General features: G+C 34.5%; 1 protein-coding gene across 1 annotated transcript in view; it reads right to left on the reverse strand.

The window, feature by feature from the left end:
* Positions 1-20909, reverse strand: part of Ikzf3 (IKAROS family zinc finger 3) — an 87695-nt gene extending 66786 nt beyond the window's left edge. Inside the window, exon 1 of the mRNA XM_077800589.1 lies at positions 20833-20909. Coding sequence (XP_077656715.1) covers positions 20833-20839 — 7 coding nt within the window. The 5' untranslated portion in view covers positions 20840-20909. The remainder of the gene's footprint in view (positions 1-20832) is intronic.
* Positions 20910-21394: the final 485 nt, after the last annotated feature.

Consider the following 21394-nt stretch of genomic DNA (forward strand, 5'->3'; position numbering starts at 1 on the left):
AAAAAAAAAACAAAGAAAGAAAGAAAACTAGTTCAAAGGTTTCACATGAGCAACCGTCATGTGGGAACATCTTTTAGTTAAACATAGCAAGATAGTTTTTAAGCCGGTGATCTACAGGCAAAAGGTGCTGGTCTTTTGAACCTTTTAAACTGACAATGACATTTAAATAGCTCTCAATAATATTTGTTCAAGTGTCCTATGTGTATTGCAAATAATACCAGAAGCAACTGAGTATAGCTTCTAAGAGAAAAAGGAGATTCTGAGTAGCTTTACATTCACAACTTCAAAGAGACAGTAATACCATCTAAATTAGACCACATACATGTCCTTCTTGGGTACTGAAAAATACTTAAAACACAAGGACAAAATACACTGGGGTCCATCTCTCCCTTAAACTTAAAGACCTTTATAAGAACATGAAGCCTATCCAAAGACAGTGGTGGACAGATGGTGAAGGAATTCCCAACCAAAGATCAGAAACTTGTTGCATATTCTTACATGCAACGAAAGTTTTATAATTTTTAATTTATCATTTTGGAATTTCTTTAAACTTAACCCCAAAATTAAAGACTATATAAGAGTTTCCATTTGATGGGGTCTACTTGGGTCTTTTTAATGTGTAGACAGTCAGCATAGCTTTAAAATATTTTCTGAAAGAATACTCTAGAAAGCTAAAGTAGAAAGGATCCCCATATGGGCTGGGGTTGTAGCTCAGCTGTAGAGCACTCGCCTAGCACATGCGAGGCTCTGGATTTGATCCTCAGCAACACATAAAAATAAATAAATAAAGTAAAGGTATTTTGTCTATCTACAACTAAAAAAATATTTTCTTAAAAAAAAAAGGATCCTCATATTCACAAAGAAGATTACATTGTGGATACAGAGAAAGTAGGGTGATTGCTATCTGTATGTTTTTTGTTTTTTTTTTTGCTGGGGAGTAATGAAAATGTTCTAAAATTATCTGTTAGTGATAATTGCAACATCTGTGAAGTTAAGATTCATTGAATTGTATACTTTAAATAAGTAAATTGTATAGTATATGAAATATCTCAATAAAACTGTCACAAAACAAACAACAACAGGATTCTTACGTGCTATCGATAGATATAAAGTTCCCTGTACTGATGTGTGTATATATTTGGTGCCCATAGGTTAATTTTGTTGAAATATAAATCTCATTGATCTTCTACATTACTCCTATTACCTGAACAGGTAAAGCATGTTCCTGCCTCGGGCCTTTGCATTTACCTTTCCCTCTAACTGTAATGCTCTCCCCTACTCCAGCATCCAACCAAAAAAAAAAAAAAAAAAAGCCACCTGGTTCACTTCTCTCTTCAAACAGGTGTCTGCTAAAAAGTCATATTATCCAACCAATTTTACCACATATCCTCTACCGTATCACATTATCCAACCAACTTTACCACATTGTCTTCTACTGTAGACATCCTATCCTTAAGTCACCCTACTCTGCCCCTATCTTTCCCCTTGTTTTAAAATTTCTTAATTATCACCACTTTTGTTTTTTAGACAGGTTCTTACACAATTGTTCAGGCTGGCCTCAAACTTGCAATCCTCTTGCCTCAGTCTCCTGAGTCACTGGGATAACAGGCCTGCACCACCATGCCCGACCACTGTTCATTTTCTAATGTCTCTCCCTACAAGAATGTAAATTCCCTGTGAACAGAGATGTTGTCTGTTATAACGGTATCTTCAGCCCTCAAAAGAGTGCCCACTCATGATGGGCACTTAATAACATCTGTTAAATGCATGCATGAATTTTTACATCTTTACTGTTGATCCCTGTGAATCCTATGGATCAAGCAAGGTTTCGCAAACTATGGCTTGCGCCTGTTTTGTACAGTCTGTGAACTAAAAATGGTTTTTATATTTTTAAATGGTTCAAAATATATTTTATGAAACTTGAACATTATATGAAATTTAAATTTCAGTGTCCATCAATAAGTTTTATTGAAACACAGCCAAAGCCATTCATTTACATACTGTCTGTGGCTGTTTGTGTACAATAGCAGAGTTGAGTAGTTGAAACAGAGGCTATGTGACCTGCAAAGCCTGAAATATTTATTATTTGGTCCTTTACAGAAAAAATGTGCAGAGTCCTGCTCTAAATTTGTTACTTCTAATAATGCACTGTCCAGTACAGTAGCCACTAACTACATGTGGGTATATAAGTTTAATTTTAAATTAATTAAAATTTAAAATTTGGTGTCTTGGTCTCACCAGCCACATTTCAAGCACTCAGCAGAACTCCAGTGGATACTGAACTATACAGTACATATAAACAACATTTCCATCATCACACAAAGTTCTTCTAAACAGCATTGCTCTAAATTCTGGAACCTCTTGATGCTGCTTGAGAAACCACTGCAAAGTTACTTAAAACAGTTACTGGATTAGTACAGCATTATTCACAAGAGCCAAGATATGGAATTAGCCTAAGCATCTATCACTGAATAAATAAATAAAGAAAATGTGGTAAATATACACAATAGAATATTATTCAGCCTTGCTGGGGATGTGACTCAGTGGTAGGGCGCTTGTTTGCCTAGCATGCATGAGGCCTGGGTTCCATCTCCAGCACCATTTTTAAAAAATCTAATATAACTAGTATGTAAATATAGTAAGGTCAAGGGAATACTATTCACCTTAAAAAGGAAATTCTGTAATTTGTGACAATGTGGATGAACCCAGAGGACATTATGTTAAGTGAAATAAGCCTAACAGGCAAATACTACATGATCTCACTTTACTTATTTGTGGAATCTAAAAGAATAAAACACATAGAAGTAGAGTAGTAGTTTCCAGAGGCTGAGGAGGGTGTAAAGATAGGGAGATGTTGGAAAGAAATACAAAGTTTCAGTTTTACAGGAGGAATAAGGTTTTGAAACCTATTATATAGCAGGTTACTACAATTAATAATATATTAGAAATGCTGGGGCTGGGGATGTGGCTCAAGCGGTAGCGCGCTCGCCTGGCATGCGTGCGGCCCGGGTTCGATCCTCAGCACCACATACCAACAAAGATGTTGTGTCCGCCGAGAACTAAAAAATAAATATTAAAAATCCTCTGTCTCTCACTCTCTCTTAAAAAAAAAAAAAAAAAGAAATGCTAAGAGAGTAAACTTCAAATGTTTCACAACAAAAATATGTAGTAATATACTTAAAAATAAGAAGTAATTATATGCTAATTAGCTTGATTTAATCATCCCACATTGTATACATATATTGAAACATAATATTGTATCTCCCAGATGTATAAAATTCTAATCTGTCAAATATAACATTAATAAAAACATGTGGGTATATAAGTTTAATTTTAAATTAAAACAAGCTATAAATTAGAAAAGTAAAAAATAATAATAATAAACTAACAATTCTGGATCAAGACAAAATAAGAAAATCAAACTGTGTAAAACTTAAATATCAAACAAAACTTTAAAAACTATACCAGAAACAGCTTAACAATGACCATTTTCTTTCTTTCTTTTTTTTTTTTTTTTTTTGAGAGAGAGAAAGAGAGACAGAGGATTTTTAATATTTATTTTTTAGTTCTCGGCGGACACAACATCTTTGTTGGTATGTGGTGCTGAGGATCGAACCCGGGCCGCACGCATGCCAGGCGAGCGCGCTACCGCTGAGCCACATCTCCAGCCCACAATGACCATTTTCTATTCTTAATTTCAAAACCCTGCAATTGGAGTTTCAGGAAAAAGTTGTGATTTTTCATTAATGTAGTAATCAAAAGAAATAAAACATTTGGACAACACCTTTCACACCAAACACTTTACAAATTTCACTGATTTAAAATTAATGTGAGGGCTGGGAATGTAGCTAAGTGGTAGAGCTTTTGTATTACATGTATGAAGCCTGGGTTTGTTTCCAAGGAAGGAAGGAAGGAAGGAAACAAACAAAGGAAGGAGGGAAAAATAAAGAGGGAAGGGTGGGAAGGAAGGAAGAAAGGTAGTTAGGTTGGTTGACTTTACAGAGGGCAATCTACCACATAATGCAAAACATTTGGATAAATTTTTTTAATGTACTTACATGTATGTGTATGAATATATACTAAATATCATGTTTTCATCAGGATTTTTTTGGTGTTATTAGATACAACCATTTATTATCTCATTTAAAAGCCAAAATTGTAATACAGAAGAAAATCCTAGTTAACAATCATTCATAAAATATCATTTACCTTTCTGCTCTTCTCTTGATAGGATTTACCCTTTACTTAAACCATAAGTATTTTCTATTCACACTTCACCTTCTTGTAAAGGACATAATTATTCTATTACTGAGATAGGTGACAAATATGTTGGATAGTAAAGTTAAAAGTTACTTATTTTGTAGCATCCCACAATTATTAGATATTCCTAACTGTACTAGTGATCTTGAATTGGTTTCTTTTTTTTTTATTGGTTGTTCACAACTTTACAAAGCTCATGACATATCATATTTCATACATTAGATTGAAGTGGGTTATGAACTCCCAATTTTACCCCAAATGCAGATTGCAGAATCACATCGGTTACACATCCACATTTTTACATAATGCCATATTAGTAACTGTTGTATTCTGCTACCTTTCCTATCCCCTACTATCCCCCCTCCCCTCCCCTCCCATCTTCTCTCTCTACCCCATCTACTGTAATTCATTTCTCTCCTTGTTAATTTTCCCATTCCCCTCACAACCTCTTATATGTAATTTTGTATAGCAATGAGGGTCTCCCTTCATTTCCATGCAATTTCCCTTTTCTCTCCCTTTCCCTCCCATCTCATGTCTCTGTTTAATGTTAATCTTTTCTTCCTGCTCTTCCTCCCTGCTCTGTTCATAGTTGCTCTCATTATATCAAAGAAGACATTTGGTATTTGTTTTTTAGGGATTGACTAGCTTCACTAAGCATAATCTGCTCTAGTGCCATCCATTTCCCTGAAAATTCTATGATTTTGTCATTTTTTATTGCTGCATAGTACTCCATTGTGTATAGATGCCACATTTTTTTTTATCCATTCATCTATTGAAGGGCATCTGGGTTGGTTCCACAGTCTAGCTATTGTGAATTGTGCTGCTATGAACATCAATGTGGCAGCATCCCTGTAGCATGCTCTTGAATTGGTTTCTATTAGTATCGAAACAAGCCTTTGTCACATTCTTACTGAAAGATGAAATTTCAAATTTGTTTCCATCTCTTCACATTCTCTTTCAACTGATACTATACTGCATGATACCACCTAAAAAATTTCACTTGTTAGAAATTTAGATACCAGAGATTCTAACATTTCTAACATTTCATGGCTGCAGAATTAAAGGGGATGGTTTGCAAATAAAATTTAAATTTGGAACCAGCAGTAGACCAGTTGAGATTTTGTCAAAGCTCACATGTGAATATTTTACCTTTAGCTTTAATATAAATTATCTACTAATAAAATCAAATATTTATATTAGCAGCAACATTTGTGACCACATTTCTACTCAAGTAATTACAAATTTGCCTTTATTTCTGATACTATTAATTAATAATTACTATAAATACTAGCTAACAAAATTCTCTTAGCTTCAGAGATCAGATTTCTACTCTTTGGTCTGTTTTCCCCACAGAAAATGTAGACTCTAAAGGAAAACAAAAAGACAAATTTCAGAGAGAATCCTGTACTGAATTTGCCAGCTGCCGGCAAAGTCTGACAGGTGCCAGGAAGCTATCTCAGAATGCTGATTTTTTTTTTTAAATCTCCACAACAGTAAACTGACTCCCTTATCTCCATGTCTCTTTTTGTTTAAAAAAGTTTCTGAAATCTAAAATGTCCACTTTTATTTTTTCACTAAATCTTTGGAGACTGAGGCACTGTCAAGAATGTTTTCACTATTGCAACATTAATATGTATTAAACAAGGCAGAAGAGTGTCAGCTTCAATTTCTGAAAAGTTCTTTGCCTATTCTCTTTATTACCACCACAGATAATAATTCCTGGAATTCTATTACCATAAGAACAGCTCTGTAAAATGAAATTGATCCTTATAACTGATGATGTCAGAATATTAGAATTGGAAATCCCTATCTCTCCCCATCTCAAAGTGGATCAAGGATCTAGGAATTAAACCAGAGGCTCTCCATCTAATAGAAGAAAAAGTAGCCCTAATCTTCATCATGTGGGATTAGGCCCCAACTTCCTTAATAAGACTCCTATAGTGCAAGAATTAAAACCAAGAATCAATAAATGGGATGCACTCAAACTAAAAAGTTTCTTCTCAAAAAAAACAAAACAAAACAAAACAATCTGTGAGGTGAATAGAGAGCCTACATCTTGGGAGCAAATTTTTACCCCTCACACATCAGATAGAGCACTAATCTGTAGGGTATATAAAGAAATCAAAAAGCTAAACACCAGAAAAACAAATAACCCAATCAATAAATGGGCCAAGGACATGAACAGACACTTCTCAGAAGAGGATATTCAATCAAAACAAATATATGAAAAAATGTTCATCATCCCTAGCAATCAGAGAAATGCAAATCAAAACTACTCTAAGATACCATCTCACTTCAATCAGAATGGCAGCTATTATGAAGACAAATAATAATAAGTGTTGGCGAGGATGTGGGGGAAAAGGCACACTCCCACATTGCTGGTGGGACTGAAAACTGGTGCAGCCGATATGGAAAACAGTATGGAGATTCCTTGGAAAATTGGGAATGGAACCTCCATTTGACCCAGCTATCCCTCTTCTCGGTCTATACCCAAAGGACTTAAAAACAGCATACTACAGGGACACAGCCACTTCTATGTTTATAGCAGTACAATTCACAATAGCTAAACTGTGGAACCAACCTAGATGCCCTTCAGTAGATGAATGAATTAAAAAATGTGGTATATATACACAATGGAATATTACTCAGCAATAAAAGAGAATAAAATCATGGCATTTGCAGATAAATGGATGTGGCTGGAGAAGATAATGCTAAGTTAAGTTAGCCAATCCCAAAAAAACAAATGGCAAATGTTTTCTCTGATATAAGGTAACTGACTCATAATGGGGTACAGAGAGGGAGCATGAGAGGAATAGATGACCTCTAGATAGGGCAGAGGGGTGGAAGAGGAAGGGAGGGGGCAGGGGATTAGCAATGATGGTGGAATGTGATGGACATCATTAACCAAAATATATGTATGAAGATATGAATTGGTGTGAACATACTTTATATACAGAGATATGAAAAATTGTGTTCTATATGTGTAATAAGAATTGTGATGCATTCTGCTGTCATGTATTTAAAAATAAATGCAATTTAAAAAAAGAATATTATAATTGGAATGGATATGTTAACTAGTTTTCCACTCCTTCTCTTGTACCTCATTCTTACATTTCCTTTAATTTCTCCTACTGTACAACCTCTGCTTAGACATTTCCAATGCAGAAGTTATTCTTTTCCACTTCATAGCAACTCTAGAGGATTTTTTTTAAGTTCTTTAAATGCAGCTGAAATGTCCACTTCAGGTCCTAGTACAGCTTTCTGAAAACACACAAGATATTACTGATGCCACCTTTTGGCTCCCTGACCATTGCGAGGGCTTTCTTTTGAACATGTTTTTGTTTGCATGTGGTCTTTCAAAAACATGACATCAAGTACTCAGCCTAGTAGTGAACGGAGATTTTTTTTTTTAGTCTTGTAGCATTGCTAAAAGATAACCAAATGTAATGGCATTTATTATTTCCCCATTTTAAAGACAAGATCCAAGACACACAGAATGACCATAAAAAGGGTCAAATCAAGTAATTGTGTAGGAATGGGATTCCTCTTGAGTTTCATTGTCGTTGCACAGAATATAAATTATGTTTTAAATGCCTTCCTACATAGATTGTAGATCTTAGAATACCAAAAATAGAAGAGATTTTAGATTCAATTAATTTCAAATATCTCAGTTGACTAATTCTGTGTATTATTGTTGAGTGAAGGGAAAGGAAGATTTTTTTTTTAAATGAAGAGCATGCTTTATGTGAGAGAAATCTCTCCAACCACAAAAATATTTTCTTCCCTACTTCCTTGGACTAAGGTAAAAGGTTAAGAAATATTAATATTATTTGTATAAGGACACCAGATCAAATAGCCCACATTAGCCTTCCTGTTCTTCCTACCCTATCCTTGTATATAAAGCATTCCATTTTCCCTTGGATTAAGTGTCTAATGAGAAATTGTAGACTGTGGGGCATAGATGAATTGTTGACAACTGTAGCTAAAACAACAAACTCAATATCTTTTTCCATGAGAAGTCAGTTACCCTAACATTGTAAAGTTCTGGTGTGTGTGTGTGTGTGTATGTGTATCATGTAGAGAGAAAAGGAAGAATGGGCATTTTATGTTAGTGTTACTTAAAAGAAAAAATGTTTGTGCTAAAATAATTGAATCCACCAAATTCAAATTAAGACTTTTTATTTTATAACTGTAAAATGTCTAGTTTTTGTTACAAAATAATTAGGGTCAAAATAGAATCTATAATTTAAAGTGTGTAATTGACCTAAATGTAAAAATTTAAACAATCAGGGCTGGGGTTGTGGCTCAGTGGTAGAGTGCTCACCTAGCAAATGCGGGGCCCTGGGTTCAATCCTTAACACCACATAAAAATAAATAAATAAAGGTATTGTGTCCAACTACAACTAAAAAATAATTTTAAATTTTTAAACAATCAAAATTCTAGAGGAATACCTAAAAGGATATTTTCATGTCCTTGGGGCAAGCAAAGATTTCTTAAACAGGACACAAAAGCACTTAATCACAAAAGAAAAATAATTGATAAGTTAGTCAGTAAGATTAGGAATTCTATTATTCATCAAATATATTAATAAGCAAGTCATAGACTAGGAAAAAATACTTTCAATACACAACTGAAAAAGTATATGTCTCCAAAATGTATTTTTAAAATGCTTACAAAATCAGTAAGAAAAGAGACAATCAATTAAAACAACATTGACAACAAAACTTAAATAACCAGAAAAGAATACATCCAAATGGCCAATAAACACAGGAAAAGATACTCAATGTCATTACTCATCAGGAAAATGCAAATTAAAATCACAAGGAAGTACCACTACATATACCTACCACAATGGTTAAAATTAAAAAGACGACAATAGTAAGTGTCGACAAGATGAGGACCAAATGGAACACTCAAGACATTGATAATGGAGGGAAACTGGTCCAACTACTTTGAAAACTACAGCAGTATGTATCAAAGTTGAACATATACCTACCTTTTGACCCAGAAATGCTAGTTCTAGATGTAGATTCAAGAGGCATGAATGTATATGTCCACCAAAAGACACATATAAGAATGTTTATACCATAGCTAAACACTAGAAACAATCAAATGTCCAACAGCAGAGAAATAATAAATTGTGGCACATTCACGTATTCAATAACAACACAGATGCATCTCAAAATCTGTTAAGGAAAAGAAGCCAGATGTTTTTTTAAAAAAAAGTACATTCTCATCTAATTCCATTTATATGAAATTTAAGAAAACTAATCTATGATGATAGAAGTCTGAAGTGTTTAATTGGGAGCAAAAGGAGATATTAACAATAAATAGACACAAGGAATCCTTCTGGGAGATGGTCCAAACCTTGATTTTGAAGGTTGTATATAAGTTTAAAAAATCAATCTATATATGTTAAAACATACTTTATTATAAATGTTATTAATTTTTAAAAAATCTATTGAGCACAAATGGCAATGTCTTCCCACTTTGGAGAACAGTTTCTTATGGTTCTATCACAGAATCTTTATTATATCTGTACTAATCACCCACTGAATGGGCTCCATATAGCTTAAAAATTCTCATAGTGAGGACAGTGATTTATATGCTATGGTTTTATATAGTTTGAGTGTATCCGAAGGGCCCATGTGTTGGAAACTTGGTGCTCAAGGAAGTGGTACTGAGAGACAGTGGAACCTAGTAGAAGGTCCGTCCTTGAATCATCAAGGGCACTGCCCTGAAAAGGGATTAAAGCAGTTCTCATGAAAGTCCTAGGTAGCTCTAGCCATACCCTCTGTCCCACTTTTGGTAGTTCTGGAGGGAGGATTATAAAAACGAGTAAGCCTGACCTCTTCCCTCTTTTCTGCTTCCTGGTTTGAGATGTGTTCGCTTGCTCATATACGCACTCCTACCATGATGTGATACCACCTACTACCTTCCCAGAGGCTTAACCAATAGGGCTCCATAATCTTGAACTTTAACCCTCCAAACTGTGAGCTAAATAAACCTCTTTTCTTCACAACGTAGCCTACCTTGTGTATTTCATTATAGTAATACAAAATTAACTTATACATGTCATGTGGTAATTAAATATAAAGTTATTTTCAGTGATAGTTAATTCCAGAATCTCCCTGAGAATTTAAATTTCAAAATCTGTTTTTATTTTACTCTTTTTTTCCCAATACCCTTATAACTACAGAAGTATGTATGCCACTTATCTACAGAAAACAAAACAAATAAACAAAAAAACTCTTGATCCACATTTCCCTCCAGCAGCAGCCCCATTAATTTGTTCACCTTATAGCTGAATTTCTGGGGGAAAACAGTCCATTATCAACATTTCTACTTCCTCTATTCCCATTTCTGTTTTAACCACTTTAATTTGGTTTCTTAACCATCACTCCACAGAAACCACTTTTGTCAAGGTCACTACAAAGTCTTTTGTGGCCAAAACCAGCCCACACTTTTGGTCCTCATCTTGCTTAATTTTTCAGTCATGTTCAACATAACTGACCACTTACTTCTTAATGAATATCCTTTCTTGAATTCCGTTACACCACACGCTCCTGGTTTCCCCACTGTCTCACTGATTGCTTTCTCTTTTGCTATTCTGCCTCCTGTACCTGACCAAATGTGGAATTTCTCAGGGCTCTATCTTGATCCCCCTCTCTTTAAGTGATTTCCATTCATTCTCTTGGTTTTAAATATCTTCTATGTGGGATGGGGTTGTGGTTCAGTGGTGGAACACTTGCCTAGCAAGTGTGAGGCACTGGGTTTGATCCCCGGCACCCCATAAAAATAAATAAATAAAATAAAGGTATTTTATTACAACTAAAAAAAATTTTTCTTAAATATCATCTATGTGCTGAAGATAACCAAATTCCTAAATCTAACCTCTTTCCTTTAGAAGTCACCAACCCTTCCCTCTAACTTGAGTCCCCATATTAGTGTTCTTTTTATTTCCTTCATAGCACTTAGCATAATTTTAATTAATTCAGTTATTACTCATTTTTGTGTCTATCTTCCTTACTTAACTAAATTCCACTAGGACCAATGCTTATTCATCACTGTATTTCCTATATTTTGCATATATGGCACAAAAAGACATTCAAATATTTTTAAATTTTTAAAGAATGCATAAAGCTTTCTGACTTTTTGAATTATACTGTGTAATAAATGTTGTAGTACAAAATTAGTCAAAATTAAATATCATAAAGCTTTCATTGTTAAACTACCTTTGAATATATAAACAATAAAAACCATGTGCTAAACCCACATATGAAGATGATCCATCACTGATGCCACATGTGCTGAGTGTTGATAGGTTTCACTGATACTGTTCAAACCATGGGCAATGCTTAGCAAACTTTAATGTGCACAAAAATTCCCTAGGGATAGTTTTAAAATGCAAATCCTGATTCAGTAAGTCTTGTCTGAGTTTTTGCATTTGCAACAATTGTTAGGTTAGTGTTACAATTGATGCTGATGCTGCTGTCCACAGGCCATATTTAGATTAGCAAGGCTCTAAAGAATACTAACAAAGGACTTTTGAACTAAACTGAACATTTGCTGGACCCTAACTTCATGTCTAATATTATTCTAGGTGATTTCATATACATTATCTTATTTAAACTGTGACTAGTCTCTTGTAGTATAGGAAACTCTTATTTACCCAAAACAGTGGTTCTCAACTTTACCAAGACCCATCTTTTAGAAAACAGTATCTTATAATATGTTTTACTATTGTGAATTAAATATTGCCTACCAACACATGTCCATTAAAAAAATAAGGCCCCAATTATAAAGATGAAATGAATGAAAATCAAATAATAAAACATACATATTTCAAAATATAAATTTATCAGCACAATTATTTTAGAAGACAGAATAAGACAGTTGATCATGATTTAAAAAGAAATTTTATGCCCTTCTTATTTATTTCTAGGATGAGGGGAGGATAACATTTTTTGCTTTCTTATGTGACTCTCTTTGAAAATGTGCAGTATGAATTCCCTAAAAATAAAATTTTTACCCTTCAAAGGAAAAAAAATGAATAAGACAGTTGAATGTATCTGTTGAATAACTGTGAATGAAATATCCAAATGCAGAAGTATACAAATTGCACCAACAATGGTAAAAGTATTGGTTCTGGCTGGGCATGGTCTGCCTGTAATCCCAGGGACTTAAGAGGCTGAAGAAGGAGGATCACAAGTTCAAGGCCAGCCTCAGCAAGACCCTGTCTCAAAATAAAAAATAAAAAGGGCTGGGGATGTAGCTCAGTGGTAATGAACTCTAGGGTTCAATCCCCACTACCAAAAATAATAATAATAAAGTATTGGTTCTGAACTAAACAAACAAAAGTACATAAATAAATCACCCTCCTTCAATTACCTACCTGGTAGTTGAAATCCTAGACAAATTAGAGTTTACTAAAACCATGCAAAAATGCTTCATGTTTAGGGGCTGGGGTTGTGGCTCAGTGGTAGATTGCTTGTTGGCATGCGTGGAGACATGAGTTGGATCAGAGCAAGAGTCTAGTAGTCATCAGACTCAAAATGCCACTAAGTTTTAGCAAAGGAACAAAATCTTCCTAGGATGAGGGGTGGCTTTCTAAAGGAGATGGTATTTGGGATAGTCCATAATGAATGAGTGAAAATTTCAATTGGCTATTAACATTGGGAAGCCAGGAGATTAAATTGATTTGAAAAGTAAATTAGTTCATTTTTGGATTTGTTAAAATGGAAGATCAGGATTAGAAAAATATAAAGTCGGTGTTCAAGGAACCACAACCAGTTTAGAATAACAACACTGAGGATGAGGGATTCAGCTGGAACAGTTTCCAAAGGCTACACTGTGGAGCATCTTCAATGCTCAACTAAAGAATACTTAAAATAGGCTTTGAGTAGGGGATTAACTTGATATTTATGTGGATCATTCTGGCACCAATACTCAAAATAAATCAAGAGAGGAAAGCCTAGAGAAGGTTATCAGTAGGAAAACAAAACAAAACAAAACAAAACAAAAAACATGCAATGGTCTGAATCAGCAGACCATTCTATGGAACTCTAGGATTCCAGAGGGTCACCACAGGTGCTGATCTTTGGCAGAGGAAATGCAAGCCTAGCAGTAGTCTCTTGCTTCCTCCCCTCTCTCTCTGGAACACCACACATGCATCTGTGCCGTATAAGATTCTGGTGTAAGAGAGTGTTTCATTGCCAAAAACAAATTTTGTTTTGTTTTTGTGTCTAATCCCAATTCTTGTTTAATTATGATGTCCTCAAAGCCATCAAACAATCAACAAGTATCATGGAATATAATAGTAGCTATAACATCTATAGACACTAGATGAATTTTTTTTTAAGAAAGAGATTTTTTTAATTTTTTTTAAAGAGAGAGAGAGAGAGAGAGAGAGAGAGAATTTTATTTTATTTTTTTTTAGTTTTTGGCAGACACAACATCTTTGTTTGTATGCGGTGCTTTGTTTGTATGGCTGCACGCATGCCAGGCGAGTGCGCTACCGCTTGAGCCACATCCCCAGCCCCTAGATGAATTTTTAATATCAACTGGTTCAATCACTATTCGTCCTACTGTATAGACTATATCTCCCTCCCCAAATCAGATTTAAAATTTCTAGCTATTTAGGTTTGGGACAATTAGGATGTTATGTTATTGATGTTTGCAATGGTTATCTGCGGAGTCTTTTGAGAAACTCCAAATTCCTTTCAATGAGATGTGCATACCATGCTGTTGGCTTGGCATAGTTGGAAGCTATGTACTTGCTTGGGAATTCTGGTTTCTTCTACTAATTTGAGTTTTATATACATTATCCCACTTAATCTTTATTTTATTTTATTTTTTTAATGCGGTGCTGAGGATCAAACCCAGTGCCTCACACATGCCAGGCAAGTGTTCTATCACTGAGCCACAGCCTCAGCCCCCACTTAATCTTTTTTTTTTTAAAAGAGAGAGAGAGAGAGAGAGAGAGAAAGAATTTTAATATTTATTTTTTAGTTTTCGGTGGTCACAACATCTTTGTTTGTATGTGGTGCTGAGGATCGAACCCAGGCCGCACGCATGCCAGGCGAGCGCGCTACCGCTTGAGCCACATCCCCAGCCCCCCACTTAATCTTTTTAGAAGCTACAACATTTACAAATTATCACATATTACTATGTTCTTTCAGGGTGATTCACAAATAGTCAAAAACAGCTGGTTACATTCATAAATGCCAAGAGTCTATTTTATAGTGAATTTTTGTTTGTCAGATTTACAATTTTATTTCTATAATGCATGAAAAATGTTAAAATGCTATCTCATCCTAATTCTTTCGTCTACTCACAAAAATATTCTCATTAATTCTGGGGGGGTTTGCTTTACAGTAGCAAGCAGAAGTGTGTTGATTAGGATGGTTCATAAATCCTTTTGTTCTGCTAAAATGACTTGCAAACCAAAAAATGTTGTGGACCAGTAGTTTATACCAGTTATGAATAATTTCTCTCTTAGCCCCCTTGAATTTATTGGCACATCATTACTTTAGACAAATATTTCTTGTAAGCTATTGGCCCATCTATTTCTCAAACTTCGAAAGGTATAGCATAATATCTACAGTACAAAATGGAGCTAAGAAGATTCATGTAACAAAAGTTGTTTAGCTCTAGGGACCAGAGGTTTAATTTCATTGAGTCATACATTCTGTCGAACTTGCTGAATCTTAGCCATGCTGACTTTCAAAGACTGTTTAGCAGGAAAGTGACAGTTTTAATACTAGTAGTTTAAAACCTTTATAGAAGAGGCATTTTGTTTTTTCAAATGAAATCTTAAATGGATTTACCATAAATAAACAGATAAAGCATATAATATACATAATAACTATTAAAAAGTCAAACTATGAGAACAAAAAGACTTTAAATAAACAAAAACAAGAAACTTTGAGTTATGGATGAAAACTGCAGATATATCCATCCGTTTCAGGGATGTGTGTATAGCTCAGCATGAGAGTACTTGCATGAGGCCCTAGGTTCAATCCCCAGCACCACACAAAAAAGGTTTAGATTTATCCATCAGTTTCAACACATTTATCAGTTCTGTATTTTGTCTTATTTGCAAATATGGAACAAATTGAAGATGCACACATATAAAAAAATTTACCACTTAAAAGTGCTTCACCTTGCCTGGGGATGTAGTGGTATAGTAGAGCTCTTGCCTAGCATGTGTGAGGCACTGGGTTTAATTCTCAACACCCCATATAAATAAATAAAATAAAGGTCCATTGACAACTTAAAAAATATTATTTCAGAATTCTTTTGTGTGTGTGATGCTGGGGGTCAAATCATGCATGCTGGGCAAGTGCTCTGAAATTAAGCTATTTCCCAGGCCCAGAATAATTTTTAATTAAACAATTTTCAGACATGTGGGGGAAAAAGGTAAGTAAACTTTGAAAGTTGAATCACTGAATATATTTAACATACATAATTCTGAATGAATATTGAACACAAAAATCAGATAAGAACTCAAACCTATAATAAATACTTAAAAGATTTATAATATATATAATCAGGATGTTCTTGTTTGTGAGCAAGTGATTATACTGATAATAAAAGCATGTTCCAAGCACCTGAATTGAGCTTTTACTGAGCTAGATTATTACATATATGAAACAGGAGAATTGGTAGTATTCTTAGTTAAATTATTTTATATGAGCAAATATACACAAGAGAGAAAAGATCAGTAAGAATCCACAATCTTACTCAAGCCACATTTATAAAATTTTACTCTTTCCAGAGCTGGCAAAAAAAAAGTCCTATTTTAAGGTCAGAAGATAAATTTATACATTGATAGTTTTCAATGCATTAAAATGGAAATGTCATGTGAAAATCAAATGAAAATTTAAATCAAGTTAGGCTCTAAAGCACATCTGTGAAACGAGCTACCGTGTATACAGGCATATAATCAACTATTAATGAGTGTAAGAAGTTGAGGTCAACTGATTGTTGATTACAGAGATAAAGACAGATGACAGCAAAAAGGATTAGTTGTTAAATATTATCAAAATTTATTTCAGTTTTCAGACAGGAAGAAATTAATTTCTATTAGTAATGTACCTCCATATCTATAAGCAATATTTATAGGTAGGTGAGGGTGATATTTTGTTCATTTCTTCAGATTCTGTATGTCTACTTTGACAGGAAATTATTCTGATATACCAAAAATTAATATTCTCTCAAATAGACATCACTTCTCACATGAACTGCTAATCCCTAACCATTCATCCCTAACCTCATGTGACTTGTAGAAGTCAAAATGCAGGAGCAGGGGCTGGAGTTGTGACTCAGCAGTAGAGCACTTGCCTCACACATGTGAGGCACTGGTTCGATTCTCAGCACCACATAAAAATAAGTAAATAAAATAAAAGTCCATCAACAACTAAAAAAATAAAATAAAATGCAGGAGTACTTAAAATATTCTGTAAAATCAGTCAGGCTATGTGTATAAGGTATATGTGAAACATAAATGAATTTCTTGTTTAGACTTTGGTCCCATTCCTAAGGTATCTCATTATGTATGTGTCATATTCCAAGATAAAAGGATTGTAATCTCAGCAACTCAGGATGCTGAGACAAGAGGATCACAAATTCAAAGCCAGCCTCAGCAATATAGCAAGACCCTAAGCAACTTAGTGAGACTTGGTCTCAAAATAAAAAGTTAAAAGGGCTGGGGATATGGCTCAGTGGTTGAGCGCCCCTGGGCTTAATTCCCCAGTATACACCCCCATCTGGCCAAAATGTTTCAGATTTTGGATTAGAGATGCTCAACCTGTAATGTATTTAAAAAGTATCCCTGGAAAACTTGATGCTGATTTTGTGGGCCATCTATATCTTACTAATTTATTTTAATGAATTAATATGTGATCCTTAAATCTGCTTATGTAAATTTAATAGCTGATATTTGGTTTTAAGTGACAATGTAGTAAAAAAATCAGTAACATTTTTGTTTTTAAGCTTTTTACAGTTATCTTATTTAAGTACTTTAAAAAATTACTGAGTATGTGATAAAGAATCTCTAGCACCGATATCCTATTCAAAAAAATTATTTAGACAATGCATCATGATAAACATAATGAAAATTATTTTACAGCTTTATTTTCCTATTTGAATGCAACAAACTCTGAGGGATCTTCTATGCACCAGCAACTGTCCCTGGCACTGAGCATACAAAAATAAAACAGTCCATGCCCTCCCTCCAGAAGCCTAAAGACCAGAGGAAAAATAAATGCTTAAATCAATAAATAATTTTAATACAATGTGGTAGAGGTAGACATAGAAGGGAGAGGCTCTTAACCTAAGTGAAGGGAGATGAGGGACTGGATAGAAGGCACAGGGGAAATCTTCATAAGAAGGACATCATGATGATGCCTGAGCAGAGTCTTGAAAGATGTGCAGGCACTACCAGATAGAGAATGGAGTGAAAATATCAACAAGTCATAAAAGTGTGAAATAGCGTATTAAATCATGGGAAACACAAATCAAAATTTTGAAAAATTGTGTTCTACCAGCACCTAATGGCCTTATGTGATTGTGGTTCCATAAAACTTTGCCATTTCAACCTCTATATGCTTATAGTAGGGGGCAAGTAAACACCATTTGCAGGCTATATCCATCTATAACATGGAAAGGGACCTGAAAATGAAAAATGGCTACCACAAAAAATCTATGTGTCAAAAGTAGAAGCTAATAACAAGAGAGAGAGAGAGAGAGAGAGAGAGAGAGAGAGAGAGAGAGAAAATAAAACTGCACAATAACCTAGAAACATTTAGTGTAGGGTTATTCAGTTCTACATAGTTTAAAACTCCCTGTGAGAACAAACTGCATAACAATACATTCTTAATAGACGAAGGACCTAGAGTCACTGAGATAATGTCATTTGTTATGGACCTTGTTTATAAGGCAGAAGGCTGTTCAATAAATATTCTCACAAAGATCCAATATTATTAAAATAAAATCTACCAAGAAAGCTACCAATCATTACCTGTGAAAGTCATCCTGTGGGCCATATCATTTCCCAATCATACCAAATATAAGAGATTATAACACAAACATTAAAATTTAGAGATACATAAAGAGTCTTTGGATAGAAAATATTTAGGGTCACATATTGTGAGAAAAGAAAAAGGCTATCAAGCCTGGTTTATTACATGCATTAACTCTTTTCATTTTTACATGACAAGATTTCTATTTCAAAAGCTTATTTCATCCAATATCTTCAAACATAAAAAGTTTCAATAAAAATAAATGTCTGGGGCTGGGGTTGTGGCTCAGTGATACAGCACTTGCCTGGCATGGGTGAGGCAATGAGTTCAATTCTCAGCACCACATATAAATAAATAAAATAAAGGTCCATTGACAACTAAAAAATATTTTTAAATAAATAAATAAATTTCTGTTGATGAAGTAAAATATTAATTAATGAAAAGCTATTTTATATACTAAAAGAATGGACCATATAGTCTTACACTTTACGATAAACTACAGTATATTAATTCAACCCTCAAATTACGCAGAAAATAAAGGTAATCCATAAAATATTCTACTTCCTTACATTGCCAAGAAAGGTATGTGCTATAGGTCAAATGCTATTCTTAGACTGAACCCAAAATATCAAGATATAAAAATATTTAAATGTCAAAAACATGAGACAGATTATCTAGTCAATCTTGGGTGACTATAGTGAAACTAGATGCTTTACTACATCAACTACTCTGTTCTCAAGGACCTGCTGTTAGAATAGCTAAACACATCATCATATTTTATTTTTTTATTAAATGTTTAAGTTTTTGCAGTAAGCATACTATACACCATCTATGTCTATGGACCTATAGATTTAATCTAAAGTCATCTAAATTCATAACCTTTTAAAACCACTGATCCATATTCTCTTTTTTCACTTACAGTCTATATATTCTGAATTAAATTTTACACATTCCTTTCCTCTTCAGAAAATCTTTATCAGGTTTACCTAAAAGTCTGCTAGGACACCAGTATCCTAAAACACAGCATGTAGTTTAGGTTCTTTATTTCACATTGAATAAATGAATTCAGCAATAACATTTATAGAGAAACACTCCAGTTCCTACGGATTTACACAATTTTATATATTTATTCTTGATAAATGATATGATTAAAACCAGGAAAAACTGTGGTGGAGTACTGATTTATAACTTCACAAAAACAATTATTTGTAATAATTAAAGCATGAGAGCTTTTAAAATTCTTTTTCCCATAGAATACAGCAACCCAACTTTTTTTTTTTAACTGTTCTTGGCCAATGAAACCTTTACATGCTAAAAATTACACTTCATAAACCATTATTTAAATGTTCATAGTGCAAAAGTTTTTAAGTAATTTTCTAAACCTTGATATCAAAAATTAAAAGCATAAAGAAATTTTCACAAGAAAACATTTGAAGCATTATTCAATAATGATTATTTAAGAGTTTTTACTTAATAAATAATTCTGTTCATTGAATTATATCATTTGGCATTTGTTTAGAGAAAAAATGTTTATGTGAACCAAGGCAGTAAAAAAGTTTCATAAGCAAATCCATGTACTGGATTTGATGACTTAGGACTGTATTATTACACTTAATCATATTGTGAAACAAAGCTTTAACATATTTATCTATGTCCCAAAGTATATAATCATATTTTCATAATTTCACATGCTCTAGAATAAAGCTGCCAAAGATCAAGGTTCACTGTCAATAAGAGATCCTTTGATTATTACGAAGAAAATATCCATGATGCTCATATTTACCAAAATAACTTTCAATTAGTTGTGTCAGTATTTCAGTTTTAAACAGAATAAATACTTTTAAAAATTCTCCTTTTCTAAATAAGCCTCTTCCCCCAAGTTGAGACACATCTACCATTTTCAAACTTTTGGTGAAAAGACTATTGAAGAGTCTACAATAGCAGTGTGTAATTTTCGTTACCCCAAGGAAGTACTTACTATTTTTTTTTTTTAAGCAGGAAGGATACTTTTATGACTTCCAAGTCAATTCAAATGAAACTCTTAATGTGAACCTGATTTGTGCTTTAGTAAAATAAGGGTTCATTAGAAGATAGAATTCCAAATAAACTTCAAGTGACAATAACTTTAAAATGGACCTTTTCCATATAATAGAAGAAAAAAGTAGTCTCTGTATTCAGAACAAGTCACTCCGATCAGCCTAATTACAATGGACATTGAGCCCAAGGACGAAGAAGAAACGTCCCAAAGCTCTATTCCACCCCAAGTTTGTTGCTAATTCAGGGACGACCCATAAATGTTCTTCCTCTGCAAACTTAACATTGACCCCTCGAGTCTGACAACCCATAAGAAACAAATGCGAAGATAACTTTTCAAAGTTGGGGGAGGGAATGTATGAGAACTGACACTCTTTGCCCTCTGAAATACTTCACATTTACTTTTGACAAAATAAATAACTGGAAGCAAAAGCGAGATTCAGAAGGAACTTTGCCGCGTGCACGGGTAGAGCTCCTCAAAGACCCCTCAAGAAAAGTGTGCTGGGGGCTCACCTTCCATGTCGCCGCCGGGCTCCGCTGGTCTGGAGCAGCCGCTCTGGCTGCCCGGCCGCTCCACGTGCTCCTGCCGTCGCCGGGACGCAGCACGCAGCTGGCGGGAGATTCCTGACTCGGGGAGTCCCCGGGATCTGGCCGCCGCGTCGGCGCAGATTGAAGGGGCCCCCGGAGCCAGCGACCCGGTGGTGCGCTGGGTTACAGCGGCGCTGGCTGGCGGTGACTTTAAAAGACGCTCGAGTTCACCGCCGAGCGCCGTAGGTTTCCGCACCTTCAGCCGGTTTTGAACGACAAACCCGAGGAACCCCCGGTAGCATGGAAGTAGCGCATCTGTGAATGTCTCAGAACGTCTATTTTTGAAGGATAACGGACGAGAGAGTAAAGTCACATGGAGAGGGTGTCTGCTTTGCTTTCTTGGCCAGCTCAAGTTCACAGAGGTTGTGTCTTAAATTGAAAGACTCAAATTTATTTATTTATTTTTGTCTAGATGCAGGGATGATAGCTTGAAAAAACCCTCATTGAGAACTTTGTTTTCCCTTCTGGGAACTATTTGGTTTGTTTG

Source organism: Urocitellus parryii, chromosome 7 (assembly GCF_045843805.1).
Source record: "Urocitellus parryii isolate mUroPar1 chromosome 7, mUroPar1.hap1, whole genome shotgun sequence".
Taxonomy (NCBI): domain Eukaryota; kingdom Metazoa; phylum Chordata; class Mammalia; order Rodentia; family Sciuridae; genus Urocitellus; species Urocitellus parryii.